Source organism: Cotesia glomerata, unplaced genomic scaffold (assembly GCF_020080835.1).
Source record: "Cotesia glomerata isolate CgM1 unplaced genomic scaffold, MPM_Cglom_v2.3 scaffold_33, whole genome shotgun sequence".
Lineage (NCBI taxonomy): Eukaryota > Metazoa > Arthropoda > Insecta > Hymenoptera > Braconidae > Cotesia > Cotesia glomerata.
Genome location: NW_025403884.1, coordinates 50,535 through 71,685, shown reverse-complemented (window position 1 = coordinate 71,685; position 21,151 = coordinate 50,535). Strand labels below are relative to the sequence as shown.

At 31.3% G+C, this 21,151-nt stretch overlaps 1 protein-coding gene and 1 long non-coding RNA gene across 7 annotated transcripts in view; one reads left to right on the top strand and one right to left on the bottom strand.

The window, feature by feature from the left end:
• The window catches only part of LOC123274411 (putative protein TPRXL), a 30,177-nt gene extending 11,027 nt beyond the window's left edge, over positions 1–19,150 (bottom strand). Inside the window, exons 1-5 of one of the 6 annotated variants that reach the window (XM_044742019.1) lie at positions 18,881–19,149; positions 18,693–18,797; positions 17,652–18,033; positions 17,067–17,460; positions 7,999–8,174 (exon numbers count right to left, since the gene is read on the bottom strand). In XM_044742019.1, coding sequence (XP_044597954.1) covers positions 7,999–8,012 — 14 coding nt within the window. In that variant the 5' untranslated portion in view covers positions 8,013–8,174; positions 17,067–17,460; positions 17,652–18,033; positions 18,693–18,797; positions 18,881–19,149. Of the gene's footprint in view, positions 1–434; positions 1,088–1,594; positions 3,001–7,998; positions 8,175–10,111; positions 10,255–17,066; positions 17,461–17,651; positions 18,034–18,692; positions 18,798–18,880 lie in introns of those variants that run through there. The other 5 variants (XM_044742015.1, XM_044742016.1, XM_044742018.1 and 2 more) reach the window with 5 other exon arrangements.
• Positions 10,943–13,707, top strand: LOC123274412. Its single transcript, XR_006511510.1, has 4 exons — positions 10,943–11,096; positions 11,690–11,854; positions 12,614–13,454; positions 13,534–13,707. It is a non-coding gene; the product is annotated as an uncharacterized LOC123274412 (long non-coding RNA).
• Positions 19,151–21,151: the final 2,001 nt, after the last annotated feature.

The following is a 21,151-nucleotide window of genomic DNA, read 5'->3' as shown; positions in this document are numbered from 1 at the left end:
CCCACGTGCTATCGCTCTCCTCGTTAAATAAAAATTTCTCTTTGTAGATAACAAGATAACTTTATTAGTTTTTGCTGATAGCTATGTAATATTTATTTCTCTGTATCGGAAATGGAATAATAGAGTATAAAATCTCTATAATAGAAAGAGTTAGTATGTTAGTATGAGGCAATGATTTGTAGCAAAGACTTATTATCGAGCTGCGCGAGGTCAGCTACCAACAACCAATCATGATGACGCATAAAAGAGCGACCTCTTTCTCCATATCTGCTTGGTAAACTTGGCAACTTGTGCATGCGTCAAAAATAAGCAAGATGCCGGATCAACTTGCACTCTAAGCTGTTTACTAGCTAGTTAACCTGTCATCACGCATCTTGTCTCTAATTTTTCCCGCAATTATTATACTAAATTAAAACAAATTTATTAAAACTCACCGTGGATTTAAAAACGTGACGAAATTATAAATTTATCCAAATATAATCTTGACGCATCACAATCGTTTATCACAATTGTCTTACGTGACTTTGACAACAAAAGAAAGAAAACCGAGAACAAGAAGTGGGATGATGATGATGATGATGATGATGATGATGATAACAATAATAGCAATAAGGAAAAAGAGGTGGGGAAGGTGAAGGAGGTTGAGGCGTTTGAAGTGGGAGTACTGCTGCTGCTGCTGCTGAAGAAGAAGAAGAAGACCAAGATAAAGATAAAGACAGAGAATAAGAATAAGTTTAACGACGAATAAGACTCGGCGAAACTTGGTACTCTCATGCTTGAACTGTTATCTATAATATCACTGGTATGCGTTATAAAAACCCTCCGGAAGCAGTAGATTGTTGAGTGTACACACTTGTGCATATGCAGCGCTTAATTAAATGCGCACACTGATACAATAACTAGCTCACGTCAACGACGTGGCCCCGAGGAAGCGGCTAATCCGGAAACGCGCGCCTCAACGCAACCACGTCGCTTTTTTTTTTTATTTTTTATTTAACAAGCTCAACACGTATATCACACACTAGTTTTATTCTTATTACACATCTTTAATAATAAATCTTCGGTTTAGTAAATATTTTTCAGTAATTATTTTTATTTAAATTTGTTGTTGTTTACTTGAAAAAAATTTCCAAAACACATCTCAGCAGTGTGTTTACAAAAAGGTCACCTCTGCGTTTTGCGTTTAGATAAAATAACACGTGTGTGTCTATGTGTGGTTGAAACACTTGATTACGAAAATACGACGAAAAGACACTAATAATAAAATACCCGCGTATTTACATCGAACACGCACACTGATTGATCGTAAATACGAATCATGCGCGCGTCATCAGTTTCTCCCCCCTCCCCACCCCCCTCCCAGATATATATATTACTAATATATATATGGACATGATACACACACTGACTGAATGTCCGCTGATTTTATTCAAAACACCGGCTAGCTCCACTGGTCGCTCCGTTAAACTTAATCAAGTTACTGCGTGCAATTTACTAAAAAGTTCATTAAAAATACTCCAATAACAATTCATACTGCTGCTGTTATTATTTTTAATATTAATTTTACGATTGATTAAATACTTTATTTACATACATTGACATTATTCCATTATTGTCATTGACAATTTAAAAAGTGTCAAAACAAACTGACGTTCCACAAACATCAACTGGCCACTTAAATTCATTGTCATTATTAATAATTAATAAAATAATTTATTTTCAGGTTTTTTTTTTACGGTTAAATAATAGAAAACTGTCACGATCCTCGGTAAGACTGGTATCCAGCGTTGGAAGCGCAACGAGGCGATTAGAGCTCAGGAGAAACTGGCACTTTCCGGTCGCGACTGAACCACGCACGTACACTTACTCAGACAATGAGAGTGTGTATAACCAATATAATACAACATAACACACTGGTATAGTAAGCACAAACTGATATCGGTAGGTCGGTGTCGGTGTGTAGTGAGTCTCAGTTCTCCTCAGAGAAAGAGAGAGAAGATACACGGTGTGTGTTGGTATGACGGCGGATCATGAGGAGGAAAAAGGTCGGAGCAGTGAGTAGAGAGCGCGACAAAGGTACTGTACTCGCTACCGCGACGGATAGGATACGATACGATACGGCCAAAAGGATGAAAAGAGAAAAGAGGAAAGAGAAAAAAGATAAGAGAAGAAAAGAGATCCTACATTATCCTGTCAGTGTGTGAGTTCAGGGGAAAACTAACCTTCATACTGGTATCACACACACTTACACTGCTTTACTTGAGATTCACTCCGTCTATACTAGCTTCTCTCTCTCGCTCGACAATATAAGACCAACGTTTGAGTTGAGAAGACACACACGTGCGCGAAATAGCGACGGTGAACGTAACGCTGACGGGAGGAGACCGAATAGGAGAGCAACTCACACATATACATACAAAAACACAAATACACTTTAAATTTGAAGGAGTAGAGGGCTGTGTCTGTGTGAAGAGTGACGAGAGGGGAAAGTGGCGCGCGACCAAGCGGTGGGAGAGATTATCAAAATGGCCGCTCGACCATCACGCCGCCAGCCGCCTCGAATCGCGCGCCGCAGAAAACGTGTGGGCAAGTGAGATGAGGGTATGGATTTATTAGTACACCAGGATGGAATCTGAGAAGGAAAGAGACCAGACGACTACCACGACGACGACGACGACGACGACGACGTCCACTGAGTATGAATATAACCTAACTCACTGTCAACGTGTGTATATCTATACCGGGTACGCTGGACTCGAATCTGTCGCTCCCACCACCCACTAACTTTATTTATGTTTATATGTGTTGTTACATCTACATACCCGGGTTTTTTTTATTGTAAATGGATAATGTGCTGACCGTTGCCCATGAGGACCAACAAAAGGTTTTACTGTATTTACTTTATTTACTAGAGAGGAGTGAGGACGCGTGCTGAGATAATAATGTTATGTGCGGATGAATTTGACATTCACACTCAATCAAGAAATTGTTTCTGATCGGATTGAAACCTGATTGAAGGGATTAGTTTATTCATTTATTAAATGCTAAACTATTATTATTATTTAAAAGGCTTTTAAATATTTTTATTTTTATTTTTTTTTTGTAATAATTTTTTCAATAAAAAAAATCCTAAAAATTGTCAGCTTATTTCATTTTTATTTTTAATTAGATTGTTTTTTTCTAAATAAAATTGAATTAAAAAAAATTTATTTTTATATTTATGACATATGATTGATCCATTTATGTATTAAAACTTACTATCTCGTTATACCAAAAGGATTAAAATATGTACCTGCGATATAACCGATTATAGAACCCGATAATAAATAATAAATATCAATTTCAATATTAACGCTCTTTTGTATAATTGTATGACAATTAAAAATAGCTATCGGTTGATAATTATTGCATCGATAAGACTTGATACTGCTAAATTATCAAGTAAAATATAAAATCTTAATTGGCTGACAAATTTAGCTTGGATTCTTGGTCGTTCCCTTCACCAAAAGAGAGCGAGAGGGTTATTGATCGTTAATTATCTAAAGACGCGTATAAATAAATGCACGTAATCTTTAAATGGGTATCATCATCATTAATTCAATACAAAGAGTTAATGATGAGGCGCTCTGTAACATCCGTTGATTAAATAATGATAACGAAAGAAGGAAAGAATTAAAAAGAAGGAAATAATAGTTTGGGATATTGTAAAAGATAAGGTTTAGGTTTAAAGTCGATGAAGCTTTGGCTATACGTCACACAAGTAAAGTAAAGGTACGTTTTATTGGCAAGTTGGAGTGAACCAAAGAGATCAAGAGATACTATAAGCGAAATGGAGGCAACAAGAGACTTAGGTAAACGAAATCATGTGTATATATCTGAAGGGTCTGAAGGGTCTGAAGAGTCTGAAGAGTCTCAAGGAAGAGATGGGATCCTATCCTGCATCCCATGAACAGAGAAAACGATATGCAGTCTCCACTCTAAAACCCACACAGGCTTACGTTAGTCCTAACACATATATGCTTCTTTATACCGACAATCCACAATCCCAAACCTACAACTGTTGTGCATTCTCTATCTCTCGGTTATTCCATTTCCCAATGATCGCGCCAAAATGGCCGAAAACTAAACTTTTGATGCTAATAAATAAAAATTACGGATAATATTATCATGTACTCACAAGCAATGATTCGCCAGTTGATGACAATACTCCCAATCAAATGAAAATTTAGGTAATCCAACGGTTAACAATTAACTATTTGGGTACTTTCACAAAATAATTATGACACTGGTTGAATCACCGAATATTCAAAATAATTAAAGCACCCTCTAACAGTCTATTACATATGCTGATATAAATCCGTTAATTAATGAGGATGTTATAACAGAATTAAACTAAAATTTAATTAACTCCTATCCAGTCCAGACAAGATCCGTTTAATAACACGTGCTTCTTTAATACCTCACGCCAATAATCACCCACTATACTAACATTCTATTCATCCACAATATGTTTATGTTTATGTTTATGTTTGATGTTATTACTGTTAACAATAAAAATCAATACACTACGTGGGTTTTAATTATTTTACAGACGGAAATTACTAAGTAAAATAACATAATATTTAAGTTACGGTTCAAAATTGTAATTACGAATTATTTATAAGAGTATAAAACAATTTTTTGCAAACACCTAACCTTAGTCTTAAATCACAATATTTAGTGAACCTTTGGAATATTTAACAGTCGGTAAGCAACGGGCATTTACATGAAAAATAAAATGAATGAGGTTATGCCGAGCTTACGATAAAAGAAATTATCGACGACTATTGAAGTTAAGACCATAGTAATAAGTACTGGCAAGTACCTGGGTTACAATGTGATGCCCGACGCCATATCCGGTAAGACTCTGACTCATTTACAATTCTGTTGCTGGGGTTACCAACCTCATTTTTCATTTAAACTTTTCCTTTTATAATACACAATCTGCCAAAATATTTATCAAATGTAACCGTGTCTCTTTTTTGTACTATTGATCTGAGTTATTTATTTTATTTATATCCTCAGTAAATTATTTTTTATCTCGAAATTTCTCCATAAAAATACAAAAAATACCACAATAAACCTCGTAGTACTTTTATGCAATAAATTTCACGCTATAATTTTTTTGTCATAATTAAAATTAAACAATCTAATTAATTACCACTAACATTTAAAAGCAAACTTTATTGTTCGCTGTTGAAATCAAAATACTTCCGGCTTTCCCGCCCTTTATTTTAGGACGAAAAATGTGTGGGGGCTGGACAATAAATTTTATCACAATATTCGTCATTGTGTAAATTCGACTCATCAACGCTGTCTTAAAAAAAAAGTATCTGAGCATGAATAATTTTGTTGGTGCGTCATTAAAGGTTCAGATTCCAGGGCCGAGATTTGAGATTTAAATGCCAAGATAAAAAAAAAATTTTAAATACTTTTAAAGAGACCCTAAACTACCCAGCAAGCTTTAAAGTTTTTTATCGGGTTAATATAGAGTTGTTGACTAAAATATTTATATTTTATAAATCAAAATATGATAAACAAAAAGTAACATTAATAATAATAATCCCGCTCTGGATTATTACTTATGTTTACAACGGAGTTGGCAGCGTAGGTATCATCCAAGCCACCTACATAACAAGTAGATGGAAGTAAAAGGTCACGAAATCAACAGCTACGCTGCGACCTTCGACCTACACGTGTCTCTCTCTTTGATCAGAAAATCAGTAGCCCAGTCAGTATAACTAATCCATATCCATACCAACAACAATTACATTCTATATCACAACCTTTTTTTTTTTTTTCTTTTTAATCCAGATAATCAATATTCTTTGCATTATCAATTAGATTGTTATCATTTATCATAAACCAAAATATTGATTATACTAACGGGCTCCTCATGTCGCCTTTTTAAATCTTTGATTACACTGTATCTACATTGTATAAATAATGAGCATGTTACTTTTTAATTAAATTATTTCAATTAACAAACCACACTGCAAAGTACTTTACTAATTAAAAATATCCATTGAATAATATATCATAATGAATAATTACATTGGTGAATAATTAAAAAATAATTTCAACTCTATTTAAAAAGTTACTTTTAATGAGGTAAATGTACTCCAATAAACTATTTAAAAAAAATAATTAATTATTGGTTGATAAAATAAAATAACGATTTAGATAATAAATTAATAGGTTTCAAGAACTAATAAGCTATCGATTTAAATAAATAATTACTATAGCAAATGGAGTCTAGTCTTTAAATTATAAATACTGTTTAACAGAAATAAAAGGATAAGAGAAGGAAATAGATGGTTGTACACTTGAGATAGGGCATTATCAAAGTGGGTTGTCAGTCGCAGCCTTTATCGACTAAGTTATCGGAATTAGAGGCGCTTGAACGTTAAATGCCCTGCTCTTGGTAGGGGTCTAGCCAGGATAGCCAACCAGTCGACCTGAGATTTTAAATATACAAATTAAACGCCATCAGCACAAACATCTCAGACAAATGTTGCCAATTTCCGCCAGGACAATGGAACCAAAAAATAAATGGAGTAAGTTTTAAACTAATTTACCGGTAAGTGGATACCCCAGGTTCTATTTCTGGGTACAGTGATAGCTAAACAACTTGATTCTGGGTGTATTTCCTCCATGGTCAATACTCGCGATATACAAAAACGCATATTCAATTATGTATGTGGAGATATCGGTCTCTATTTCTCTTGGCTTAGCTCAGTATCGCGGTCCTGCTGGTGGTGGATTCTACGGACACATATATAGATATGGATATAGATATAGATACATATATGTGTGGAGCTTATATTAGCCGACCCAGCGGTCATCTCACTACCACCAGCAGCACCCACAGTACACCATTTACGCTTGAGCTCTGTTTGCGATACAAAACACTGACTAAGGTACCTATGCATAGGTATACGTTATAATCAGCCTGATGCATACACATAAAAGCACGTTACATTGCTGTACAAGTTTAGTGTAAACTCACGGCATGCATGCCCGTTTTGTGTTTCAACTACGGTGTGCCTTCTGGTTGATGTAAATATCCAAGTGTTTATAGTTTTAGTTACGTCAAGTTGACACATCCATTTAACCACCCCGGAATACATATAATATTTATTCACCATTCATACTCCTATTTTATACTTGTAATTATCCACGACAGGATTGCGCAGTTCTCACGACTCGTTTGGCTATTCTTGGAAGCTACTCCTAGAGAAAGCTATTTTTTACTGCTAAATAATAGAAATCATTGTTTATATTATTGTTTTTGGAGAAGTATTTCCAAGATTTTATTCCAAAGTACTTACTATCCTCAAGTGACTAATGTTAACATATCACCTGTCTAATCCGCGAGGTGGTATGAGGGTGTAGCATTTAATCGGCCTACATTTATGGACTAATCAATACCAATAGCTTCCAACAATCAATAACACTTGAATAATTATCTCTGTTTATTCAGATGTTATTTTAAATATTATTTTTGATTCAATAAACAGTTTTGACTTTTAATATCCTAAAATTTTTTAAAATATACCTTTAAAAATTTATTCGCTTATTGTTGAGGTGGTTTTTATCTGAAAAAATTTATACGCGAATATTACATGGACATGGTTAATAAAAAGTAAAAAAAACTAAATAATATCGGACCCTATACCACCGGCTTGCACCACCTGCCAAAGTATGTTTCCGGAACGACTCAACAACGACGGTTATCAAGTTTCAAAGTACTTATCCCATCGTCGACACGACCAAATAAAAACCTTGTATTATACTGACTGGCTACTGTCAGACATCACTTGCAATGAATTCGCTATAAAAATCTAACAAAATCTTAACATCTTATTTTTTAAGTAATGCACATAATTTATAAATTACCTAGTAAAATAAATTACAGTGAATATTAGGGGATGATAATCAAAGTATTGATGAACTTACCGCGGTTTCTTCATGGTGTTTGAGTTAGCCACCTTGTATTAGTAACTCGATGTGTCACGTGTCACACGCTACCTTCACTCTCATGGCATCAACACACCTTTTTAAATGTTATTTCTTCTTTAGTTAGTTAGTATTATTAACTATTTTTACTTCGCGCTAGTTAGGTGTTTTAAAAACTGCAAGAAATTATCCGTAATTTAACATAAGCCAGTTTAAATATTTCTTCTTCTTCATCATCATCATCATTATAATTAATGATGAAAAAAAAAAAATACTATTTGATAATGAGATATATCATGGGTTATTAATTAAAAAAAAAAAAAAAAAAAAAAAAAAAAAAAAAAAATAGATAAATAGATAAATAGAATTTAAGGTTAGAGAAATAGCAGTTACTAGATAAGAAGATAAGTAATAGTGGTAATTAACCGCTAGCTATTTAAATCAATAAGATTATTTCTTGTAATTGTGATGGTCTGTTAATGTACTGAGCTACTAAACATTCAAAGATATTTTTTTAAAAAGGCAGTCTGCTCGTTTATAGACTGCTGTGCGAAAATTTATTTATTCTTGGTCTTGTTGATCAAGTTGTTCTTTTTGGTTGTTGGGTCCACCGTTTCGCGGTATCTTTTTCTTTCTCGATTTTGCTTGAGCTTGATATTCTTTTGGGTCGTTTAGTTGTGAGAGATAGTGATAGTAGAAGTAGAAGTAACAAAATATATTCTTTCCTTTTCGTCAAATAAAATGTACAGAAGAGAATTTAAAAAAAAAAAGATACGAAAGACCAACGACAGAAAATAAAGAAGGGGCCGCTTTGGCAACGTCGCAGCTCATTTACTTGCTCACTCACTCTCAACCGTATTAAACTCACACTTAAACTATTTCTTTCTCTCTTTGATATAACTTTACATACACAAATGCATGCATTCTACATTGTTCACTCAACATCTGTCTTCTCTGTCTTGCGTCCGATTTTCGTCAGCTAGTAATATGTACTACCAAGTGTACTGAGCGTACAGAGTAACTCATACATACTTAGATCCTACCGTCATTACATATACATACAGATAACTTTTAGTTCTCGACACAACACAAATGCCAAACACATACTAGTTATAGTTCAGGCTGTTTTACCAAGGCACAATAATGTCTGTGGAGACACTTATACATTAAGCACACATTACAGGTATACATACACAATATGAAGGAGCTTCTCCGGTTGTACACGCGCTACGTGACTGCTACATCGAGAAAAGAGAACGACGGCGCAAGAGGGGAGGAAAGGAAGGGCTTCACTTTGCCTTCAAATATACAACATTTGTTCATCCTTTTAATTCTCATATCTAAAAAAAAAAAAAAATAAATAAATAATAATAATAATAATAACAACACATTTTCTTCCAAATTAACACTTACGTTACAATACATACATACTCACGGAACTCATGAATTGGCATTTAAAAAGTATCAGGATATTTAAACTCATTACTGAGAGATAATAAATAAACAAAACATGAATAAAAGTAAACAAATAAACAAAGATAATAAAAATAAATATATAAATAAGTGAGTAAAAAATACCTCAGTATTATTATCAGTATAATTTACAATATAAAAAAATCATTAGCCACTGTTAATTCTGGTGTAAGAGATGAGCGTATTTCGCACGGTACCATTGAGCCTGAGAAGAAGACCAAGAAGAAGAAGAAGAAGAAGAAGAAGAAGAAGAAAGAGAGTAAGAAGTTGAGGCCATGCACTCACATATACACTGAAGAAAAAGAAGACAGAGATTCATGAGGTCGTCAAGATGTTTGTGTACAAAGCGATCGACACGACACAACTATACTACTATTATATCTAGCTATCTCAGTACGTACACACAAATGTTTTTGTATCAGTAAGTCGTTTATATGTATATAAGAGTGAGAAGGAGAAAGAGAGAAAGAGAGAGAGATATACCAGCAAGTAGAGTATAGAGAGTAACAGAAGAACCTAAACTCATCGCAATCTTGGAAACTTGTCAATCTTGTGTTTTTATCTTATATTAAAACACTAATAACCCATGATAATATTATCAATTGATTACAAATACCGTGTACTGTTTATAAAAACTCACTTTATATAATAACGATAAAATATAATATTGATATTATTACATTATTGAGGATTGACACTTTGACTACTCTCACTTGCTCACGATGGCGGAAGCCATATTGCAATCGCCGTTCTGTAACCAGCGCCAGTACGGCGACGACCAATCCCATCAACAGGAGAAGAGAGGGTACAAGTTGTAGATGATAGTATACGGATTATTATATATATTTATATATATACATACATACGTGTACAACACCACGCGCAAGTTAAGCGACTGAGCGACCGAGCAATCCTCGACAACAAGTCATCCTACTGACATCTACCGGATAGATTTTTAATTCAAACATTAAAGTACAATCACAAGCTCCTGCTCGGCTGCTACTTGATACTCGCTACTTACTACTGCTTTTACATTACTCTACTCTACTTGCTGGATTTCACAACAAAACAGATAATTTACCGTCAATACTTGGTACCTACAATCAATTGTTTTTTTATGTACTCTGTTATACATTTTATTAATACGGATTGAACCAGCTTAACCTAACCTAGATTTTTCCCGCTAATTTCAGTCAATCATTTATTTTATTTATTTTTTACTATCTATTAATGTATTTACTAATTTAAATAATTATTTACTTTCAGATAATTGCCAGAGTAAAGAAGATTATTCCTATTGTTACTGTAGTTTATGATTCTTTGTTGTAAATGATATCGTGACTTTAGCAACATCTAAGCAAATAGACGTCAAATAAACAATGAGAAATTCCGAGCGTTGACCGATTAAACCTGCTGTACAATTTACGACCTAGAAATATTTAATTAACACACAACTTTAATAAGTTAAATTAAGATGGAGTAGTCCCGAATAATAATAATAATTTTATTTTAAAGAATTGTAGTTATGATGGACGAGTTTCGCGGAAGTTGCTGAAATTGGCGTTACCGTTATTGAATGCTCATATTTATCGGTTGATAAATTTACAAAGAGCCATCGGACATTGGTAAATAGTCAGTCATGTATTTTAAATAATTATATATAACTAACGTTATCGTCGGAGTAATTTGCAGTAATTTTTGCAATTTGTTTTTTATTGAATGTAATTATTTTAAAAAAAAAAAAACTTTTCTATTCTTAATCTGTTATTTTAAATTAAAATATTTATATTTAGTGTAAAACAATTAAAACTACTGAGTAATTTGTCTATTTGTCCATAGACATTTATGTCGTGAAAGCCCAGTAGCCAGCACCTTGACACGGTGAGCACTGAAGAGCTCTCAGTCTCAGGATCTCTGGTATCGTGCCAACTTGTTTAACTTCTCTACTACAGAATACTCAAATGTTACACTATTTGTTACAATCAACATATTATCGCGGTATAACTGTATAACTTCCGCTTTAAATACCGAGCCCTTAGACTTGAACTTCTATTTAAACTTAAATTAGCACGCTCAGTTAAAAATAGCAAATGCCATTTAATTGTTACTAAAAAAAGGCATTACCAAAAATTTATTATCTCAATTAAATTAAGTAGCATCATTAGTTTTCATTCAAAATTCAAATAACAATAAAATACTATTTTTTTTTTTTTGCCAGTAGATGCGATAAATGACGCAGGTATGCAACAAGTAAACTACTACATATACTCGTACTACTGTCGACGTCTGTTTGAATACGATGACGTCACAGCAATATGACGCATGTCCTCCCATCACATATCTCAGTACCAGCATTGAGATCCGTACTACACTGTTGAATGACGTATTATTTTTTTTACATCATAGATTATATTTATTTTCACCTTTCATTCTGTTCTGTCCTATCGCGCTTTATCGTATCGCTTTGTATATTGTATTGTATTGCATTGTATTGATAGAACACGCGTTTTAGTATTCAATTAATCATTTTTTATTACAAATACGATTATTAAACATTTATATCACCGCTGTAGATTTTTTTTTTCAGTAACTTTTACTCAATACTAATGTATTAAGGTTATTTTTTTTTTTTTCTATTTATTGAGATATCGTATAAATGAATATAAAGTATAACCAAGTGAAAAGAATTTAGAAATTTCTATCGACCTCATATTTTTTTTTTTTTATATATATATCACGTAACCAATCACGTGAATAGTTAATGTATAGAGTTTAATTAATTGATGAAATTTAAGTTCTTTAACTAAAAACTATTATTATTAGTATGTTTTATTTAAAAAATAAAGATTATTGATTGGATGGCCTTGCTTACCAGTGTAAGAGTTTACAGACGTACACATATATACATATAATACAAGCTACATTAAACTTGATTGCGCAGTTTCAGAGTCTTGAAGCGTGACAATATTAACGCTCAGCTTTCTAGATGTACTCAGTTCATACTGTCTTCTTGTCATTTATTATTAATATTAATATTATGTATACATGATTACGACGCCGTTTGTCATCCAATAATTAATATTAATCCTTGTAATGGTGAATATAATATGAATAATTTTTATTTATCTTGCATTTGCTTCAGATTACTTCGACGAGTCAATGGATAGAGAATAATAACGATAGTTAATTTAAAGACATAACACCAGTAAAACACGTTTTAAATGTAAGTTTAATAAATAGACATGAGTAAATGATTAAAAAAAAAAAAAAAAAACTAAGAGAACAAAAAGGAAAAAAGAAAGAGCTAACAAAGAATAAAATTAAAAAAAAAAAAAAAAGGAGTAAGAGTAAAGATTGAGATCGTACAAAAGCCGCTCTCGAGCAGCTACAATCAAAGCCGGTGGTGCGAGACTATTAAAAAGTTGCTACTCCCAGACAGTGTTAAATGCTCTAACATAAAATTACAATACTATATTACTCTATGCCTTTTATTTTAATTATTTTATTAAACTAAAATATTATATATTCTCAAACATGTCGTATTTACACAAGGGTAATTTACCATAACGACACAATATTTTATTAAGCTGGTCAATTAAGTGTTTTCGACATAACTCTTGTCAAAATACCGTGAAATGCCAAAATGCAGTACCTACATGTGTTATAAGAAAAATTAAATTGACTGTGACGGAAAAATAAAATCCAACCATAAAGGGTTTATACTAAAGTCGAAAGAAAATGAATAAATAATGATAAACATATGTTTAAGAGTACATTAGAGGAAGATTGCACACGTACGGATATATTTAGCGAGTGCGGTATTTCTCGACCCACATACTCACGAGAAGGCAGAATGCCACGTATGTCGGGGTCATCCAGCTTGCAAACCTCGCGACAAAGGAATTACTTTTGATATACTTTTGTAGTTTTGTGAGTTGACCAAAAATTCTAATCATGATATACAATTGCTTTTAACAATATAAGTACTTATATTTTCTTCTCTCTACTCTATTCGTTCAATCTCTTTCTTATTTTTATTTTCTTTATTCTACTTGTTTGCAGTTCGTTGGCCACTCGTCACCTTGAAGCCATGGCAACCTTTTTTTGCTTTTCTTTATCTCCATATCGTCGTCTACTCTTTTATCGTCTGTCTTATAACTCTATTCTAATTTTTATTATAATACCAGGTAACCGACTGGCTATTATAATAAAAATAATAACTTACACATTCTTACTTTTAAGGGCCGTTAAATTAAATTAAATTTTATATAATTGTCAATAATAATTGAGATATTAATATTTTATCACCGGATATAGGCCATCATATTAAATTTTTATTTAATAACATATATGATATAGCAATTTATATTTATTCGGGAAAATTTACAAATAACTATTAATAGTCAATAAAATTATTTCTTGAATAAAAATAAATCAAAAGAAGATATCTCAGTAGACTTATTATTAATTTATAATATTTTTTATTTGACATTCCAATCCTTTCCAGATAAATACTTTCACTTGCCGCTACAAGTATTATAAACTTATAATCCGTTCTTGTAAATATATGACTAACATTTCACTACATTTATTGCAAAACTCCCGTTAAAACCGTTAAAAAATTAAATCCCACTAAATATAATATTCGCTCGGCAACAGCACCATCGGAAAGAGAAGGTAATACAAAAAGTAATAAATAAAAAATACAAATAATTATCCATAAAAAAAAAGAAAAACCAATTATGAAAAATAATAAAAGGAAGAAGAAGAAGAAGAAATACGAGCTCTTGGACAGAGCTCCCTCAAACGGAAGAACTCAAAAGTATGTATAACTGCTCGAGAAAGTGAGGTTCCTGATATTTCCGTCGGCTGTTTCTAGAAATACCCCGTTGGAACAGGAGGAATCATGAATCCCTCGGCTATTTTTAGCAGCCCCCGACGATGTCAAATACAGTTGTCTCAGATAGAGAGGGAGTGAGGAAAAGGAAGCAACAGTCCAGGGTATTCGCTCGTCATCTCCATCTCACTCGTTATTACGCTAAACGGGTGTATTCTTCTTGTATACATATTATATATCTTTTAATAATAGAACCCATATAATAATAAAACCACCCGACATAGACATCATATCATTCCACTTTTTTTACTTATCATCATCATCCTCTTTATATTATCCGAGTAAAAAAATACCAACAGTTCTGCTACTGTATTTAGAAACTCCCGTTTCTTTGTCTGCACACACGAGTCTCGTATTAATTAATTATTATCAAACTTTACAACGAGATTTGAAAATTCTCAGTGACGTTACCGTGCGATATCATATCCATACGTCACGATCTGTTCACGGTAATGTATACTGTACACCTACACCGCTCCTGGTACAATACATCCTCACAATATATAATAATATAATTAAACAAGTGGCTCGGATTGAATATTATTATTTCATATATATTTTTTTATTTATATTTTTTGCTAAATCTGTTCACGCACGATCGAGGCCACGCGCCCGTACTTACCGCGCAACTTTCACCTGAATGAATATATGCGCTTATAACTTTAGTCCCCGACAAGTATAACGACCCATTCTTTATTGTATTTATCATTTTTAAAAATCATTGAGATACCATTAACAGAAGAACAATAATAATCTATTTGATTGTTTATCTTCATTATAATTATGGATATGTAGTTAGTAGTCAAAATCTAAAAATAAATTTTTTTTTATCTAACCACAAGCTTTTGCCGTGAGCTCGTTTGTTAAGAACCGATATACGTAAAAAAAAAAAAAAAAAAAAAAAAAAATTAATTTATATATTAATAATAACAATTTGATAAATAATCTCTTCACGCAACAATGATAAAATTTTTTTTTTATCATCAACATACCCAAGTATGTAGAAGAATGTTTTTTTTTTTTTTTTTTTTTATATTTGATTTTGAAGAATAATTTTCTTCAGCAAATTTATGACTTTTTGAAGATAACCTTGGTCAAATTAAATTAACAACAGTAATTATTATTATTGTTATTATTTAGGGTAGAAATTAATATTAGATATAAGCCCCAATATTTTCACGCTGTGAAGATGATGATGATGATGATAATGATGAAGGTATACGTAGATGGATATAAGTATTTATAAATAGACAAATACTGTTTAGTTATAAAGGACAAATTTTACGGACGGAAAATATTTATAAAAATAGATCTAACTGAGATAAAATATGTATAAAATAAAAACGTGAAAGTGTATGATGAAAATATACGTCACGCAGCGATGCATCCAATAAACAAGAGACCAAGACACACGTTATTGCGAGTTATTGTGGACGATGCCCAAGAACTTATGGCACGATTTAGAAATCCTTGGGTGAAAGTGTTTGCTGCGGGTGTACATTACTCGACCAACGTCGAGTAAGTTAATCTAGTATTAGTACATTAGTATACATACTATTTACTATTTACTAAAAACAACCAAGTTATATTGTTAAAATTATATAGCTGTAGTTATACTATTAGTCAGTGAATTATTTCGAGATCACAAACTGTATAATACAATGCGTAACATAATCTAATTCTAAAATAAAATTATGACAAATAACATCATTACGCTCTATTACACCTAATGTTAACAAATAGCATTTAAATTACGATTTCATTACGATCCACATCATAAATAGACTCACTGAGTATAGAGTAGTGAGTAGTGAGTAGTAAAATTTATGCCCATATGCTTGCTCATACTTGGATCTAGAAAGATGTACGGAGCATGTTAAACATATTTAAATAAATATTCATGTGCTACCGTATATTATTATAAATTATAAATAAAAAAGTAAGAGGGCAATGATTCTTGTAAATGCGACCCTGTCCCAGATTTACAGACACAATCGACACTTGTTAGACGCACTGGGTTTTAATGTAATACAAAAAAAAAATTGGCCGATTCAGAATTAGGTGATACAAGACACCTATTTTAATTCTAAAACATATTACATATATTATAGTTATTTTATTTATTCTGGTGTGTAATAATTTTCTCTATCCAGTAGGAGAGTAAAAAGTTTAAGAATGCCGTCATGTAAGTCAAAGTCGACACACTAAATACATATCATACATGTCCCTGACGTCGAAAGTCCGTTTACTGAAAATCATTTCCAATTTATCTCACGAGGCATCTTATCAATTAATTTAATAACAACATTTCATAATATCAAACCTTTTAAACTAACGTACCAATAAGAGTTACCAGCTGTCACGAGAGTATTACAGAATACATACTCGGTATTATTATTATATATATTTATATACCAATGGAAGTACTGTATTGAAAGGAGATATACGTTTCTAAAAGCATTGGCTCTGCATTAAAGTCGACATACTGGCCTAGTGACTGAGACTGACCGACCTAACTGCATAATATAATCACATCATCACGCTCTCTTGCTAATATATTTATATATATTTATTTAATGGTACTAATTAATCGTACAATAGAATGTACGTAGATAGTGAAGGACCTTTGGGAAGAAATGTTATATTGGAATAAAAATAAAAAAAAAAAAAAAAAAAAAAATTATATTAAATTAATTACCTCGACATAGTCCCTTTGAGCAGTGGATTTCTATCGTCATAATAACCTCCGGATGAGGGCATGTCTCTTCAAGTAATCCAAGTGATTGGCACAGGGCACTTAACACTCTTACCACGCCACTGCATCACTCTCTGTCGCGCGATCTCACTCTGCTCTCTCTGGTTATTATGTTACCTATCTACGTCTGACTGGTCTCCCTGCTAGTAGTGTAAGTCTCACGCGTCTGACGTACCTCGTCGTCCACATTACACACATTTATGTACATGTACTACTTATTCCACAGACGCGTTATTATTGTTATTATTAACAATATTATTATTACATATTAATATTTAAAATTGTTGAGTTCACTAATTTATCGAATCAAAACAAACGACGTTAATTCTTGACGACTCTGCAAAACATTAAATTTTAATGATTATTATTATTATTATTATTATTATTAATTAATAAATAAATAAAATATGCAACCGCTTATTTAATCACTGTTAATATTTTATAATTTTTATCAAAGAGTCATTTAAAACAGGTGATTAATTAGCAGTACAATTATTAATAACTGCTTAATAAACAATTAAAACTTACACAGATGTTTAACTCTATGGAGATAAAAAATGAATAAATATAGTAATTAAAAGTTTTAAAATATATCAACGAGTAAACAATAAGTTAAAAAGTTATGCCGTATTGCAGTGGTTACTGATGTGTGTATGTGTGTTTTTTGTCCAGGCATCTGTTAACTACATTATTATTTCGAGATTAAAATTCAAGCACATCGCGCCACCAACACTTATCTCTCGCGACTGACAGCAACGACGGGTCGCGGAACACGTGCGATCGTTGCCTCAAACATGGCGACTGTCGCGCCTCCTCCACCTCCTCTTCTCCTCCCCGGCGATCACCTCCACGACTTTTCCCCACACTTATATAAGTTTCCTTATCACCGCGCGGGAAACTCTCTGTTAACCTGAAAATTTAAAATTTTATTAAAAAAATTAATAAAATAATAATAATAATAAATTATGACTAAAAGTTATTTAATTCTTATCACTATCGACATATTTAGTTTTACTTCGATTACTTCAACTTCCATTAAAATTATCTATAAGCTTATTACATTAAATATAAAATTTTTGATAACATAAATACATTTAACGTCTTAATACTTGTGGAAAATAAATAAAATAATAGTATCTGATATTTTGGGGCTTCAATGTTCTACGTATTATTATAATATCCAGAAGCCAGTAAAAATTTTAACGATTTAAATACAAATATAACAAAAATAGCTAATACATAAATACATATTATACTTGTTAGTTGTATTCTATATATAAATGTATGACAGAGAGAGAAGTTGGACTTGTGTACCCCCTCGATCGAGTTGATGATGATAGAAAAATACAACAAAATGCTGGTACCGTAAGCGTGCCACTTTTATATATAAATATACTAAAGAATTTACACGTCGTTATTAAAATATACGCACGGAATCCATTACAATGAATGTACATAAACATATGCACGTTTTTAAAATCAACTAATAATATTAATTATTGTTATATATATATTTATATATAGAAAAAGTATTTTATAATAAATTTATAAATGTCTGATGGTGATTACCTAGTTTTTTTCTAAAACGGGTCTCGCCTGGTGGCAAATAAAATCTATCTGGTAAATATATTCCTATACTGTGTATTTAATTTTCCATTGAAAATTTTATTATATCTGTAATGCGGTATAGAGTATTTTAAAAAACACAGTGTAAGTACATATAACAGTGGTATAAGTGTATAGTACTATGTACTTACTATGTAGTACTTGTGTTATGTAGATACGTCGATTAATGTGTGTTAATAAATACATAAAAAGTTTCAGAGCGAGTCACGAGACGCATAACACGAAGTAAGAGTCGAGTTAAGCCGAGATTAACCGAGACTGATGTCAATATTGTCGGCCGTCAGATTTTTTTCCTTCTCACTTGCTATTATCTGCCCCATCACTTTATTTTATTTATTTCTTCATTTCTTTTTCTTTGTTCATATCAACTTTACTTCATTATCATTTTTTTTATTTATTTTTATTTTTATTATTATTATTATTATTAACCTTTATTTTATTTTACAGTCGCAGCGGTACTCAGCCGAAAAATAAATATAGTTAAATAAAGAGCGCACTGAGAAGACAACAATGGTTGCCGAGCTATAAAAAGATGGAGTAATTGAATAATATTACGAAAATTTAGTCACTAAAATATTAAGTATTGTGGTTTAATATTTAATATTTAATATAAATGTAATGTAAGAAACCGTCAACAGCCGGAACGTATTATATTGTTGTAAGTATTGGCGCTCTTGTAATTGTACTGTCTTTACTTACTTTCTTCACTCCCCTCCAACCTCCAACCACCAAGATATATATTTATTCCCTCTTTGTCTACCCGTCAACCTTCTCATTAACTCTTCACTCTTCTCATTACCGTCTTCTTTATCTCCATCTCTATTTTGTTTAATTTTTTTTTAATTCTTACTGTACTACTGATCTCTTTGTAACGACAAATAATATATTATTATTATTATTATATTACTTACTACTTATCCGTTTTTCGAATAATCGTTCTATGTAAACATCTTGTCTTCTTATTTATTAATTACTCCCACTCTGCATTCTTCGAACTCTATAAATAAAAATATATTTCACGAGTAAATGTTAATAAAATAAAGAGTTGAGCGTGAAAATGAATTTTATTTAACATGCTAAAATGTTGTTGAAGCCACAGGTGTCATAGACCGCGGAGAATTTCAGCATCGCCCTACGCATTTATCGACTCGCCCTCGTTTATTCTTTCTCACTTAACTAAAAATATGCGCATACTAAATTCCTAAACAAAAAGCCAATTCATCTTAATTTTATTTCATTAACCACACTAATCATTCATTCAATTTTTTTTAATAATATTATTTTTTCTTTGAAGATGATAATTCATTTTTATTATCCTTTTAAATAAAAATCTTGGAATTATTTAATAATAACTAAACAGGAATTAATTATTAAAACGATTTATTTATATTTAAAAATCAGTATATTCCGTGATAATAAAACATATAACGTTATCTTATATGTAGCACAAAACTGTGCGTCTCCATTCACACATTTATTCTACGATTTTTAAATATTTTTATTGTTACTCTTCTGGTTATTTTCACTCAAAACCCTTGACATATATCTTATAATCTTATAGCCCAGTTATAATTCATTACTCATTATTCAATGTACCATATTATAACATAAAAACAAAATTACTAATTGCGTTTTTATATATATATATATATATATATATATATATATATATATATATATATATATATTATAGTTTTTACAACTGATTATTACGTATTATTATTTATATATAATATTTAAAAAAATGAATGAGATATACATCTTTTTTATTAGTTGAGATAAGTGAGAAAATAATGTGACTTGATTCAATAAAATTAATTTATGCCAATTACATGATTGGATTTGAGATCCCACACATATATGTTAATTTATATATTTTAATTCCATTGGATTATTCAAAAGCATACTCAAGTTGTTAGGTAATATCTATTTTTGATAAAAATTACACTGTTGTATTTAATGTTCTACATACATCATTTTTATGACAGTGGTAACAAGAATTTAATAATAATTATCGAAATTTATGTTCTGAGTGTTACCAGCTCAAGAAATCACTTTTTAATGAGTAATTAATTCTACAGATTTTATTATTTTTATTGGAAGTAATAAAAAACTGAGGACTGATGGGATTCCATCCGAAATTTTAATAGACAAAAAATACTTTAAGCCATTTTTTAATATTTATAATTATTATTAATCAATTATCAATTATTGTAGTTATTACTAGTATTACATGGTAATATTATTATAATTTTTAATATTATTTTCTTCTTTTTTTTTTTTTTTTTTTTTTTTATTTTTGATAAGAATATTCTGTCTCTCTAACAATAATTTATTGTTAGATATGAATTCAAGTAAAAATATAATAGTGTTAGACTCTATTTGGTTAACACTATCCAATT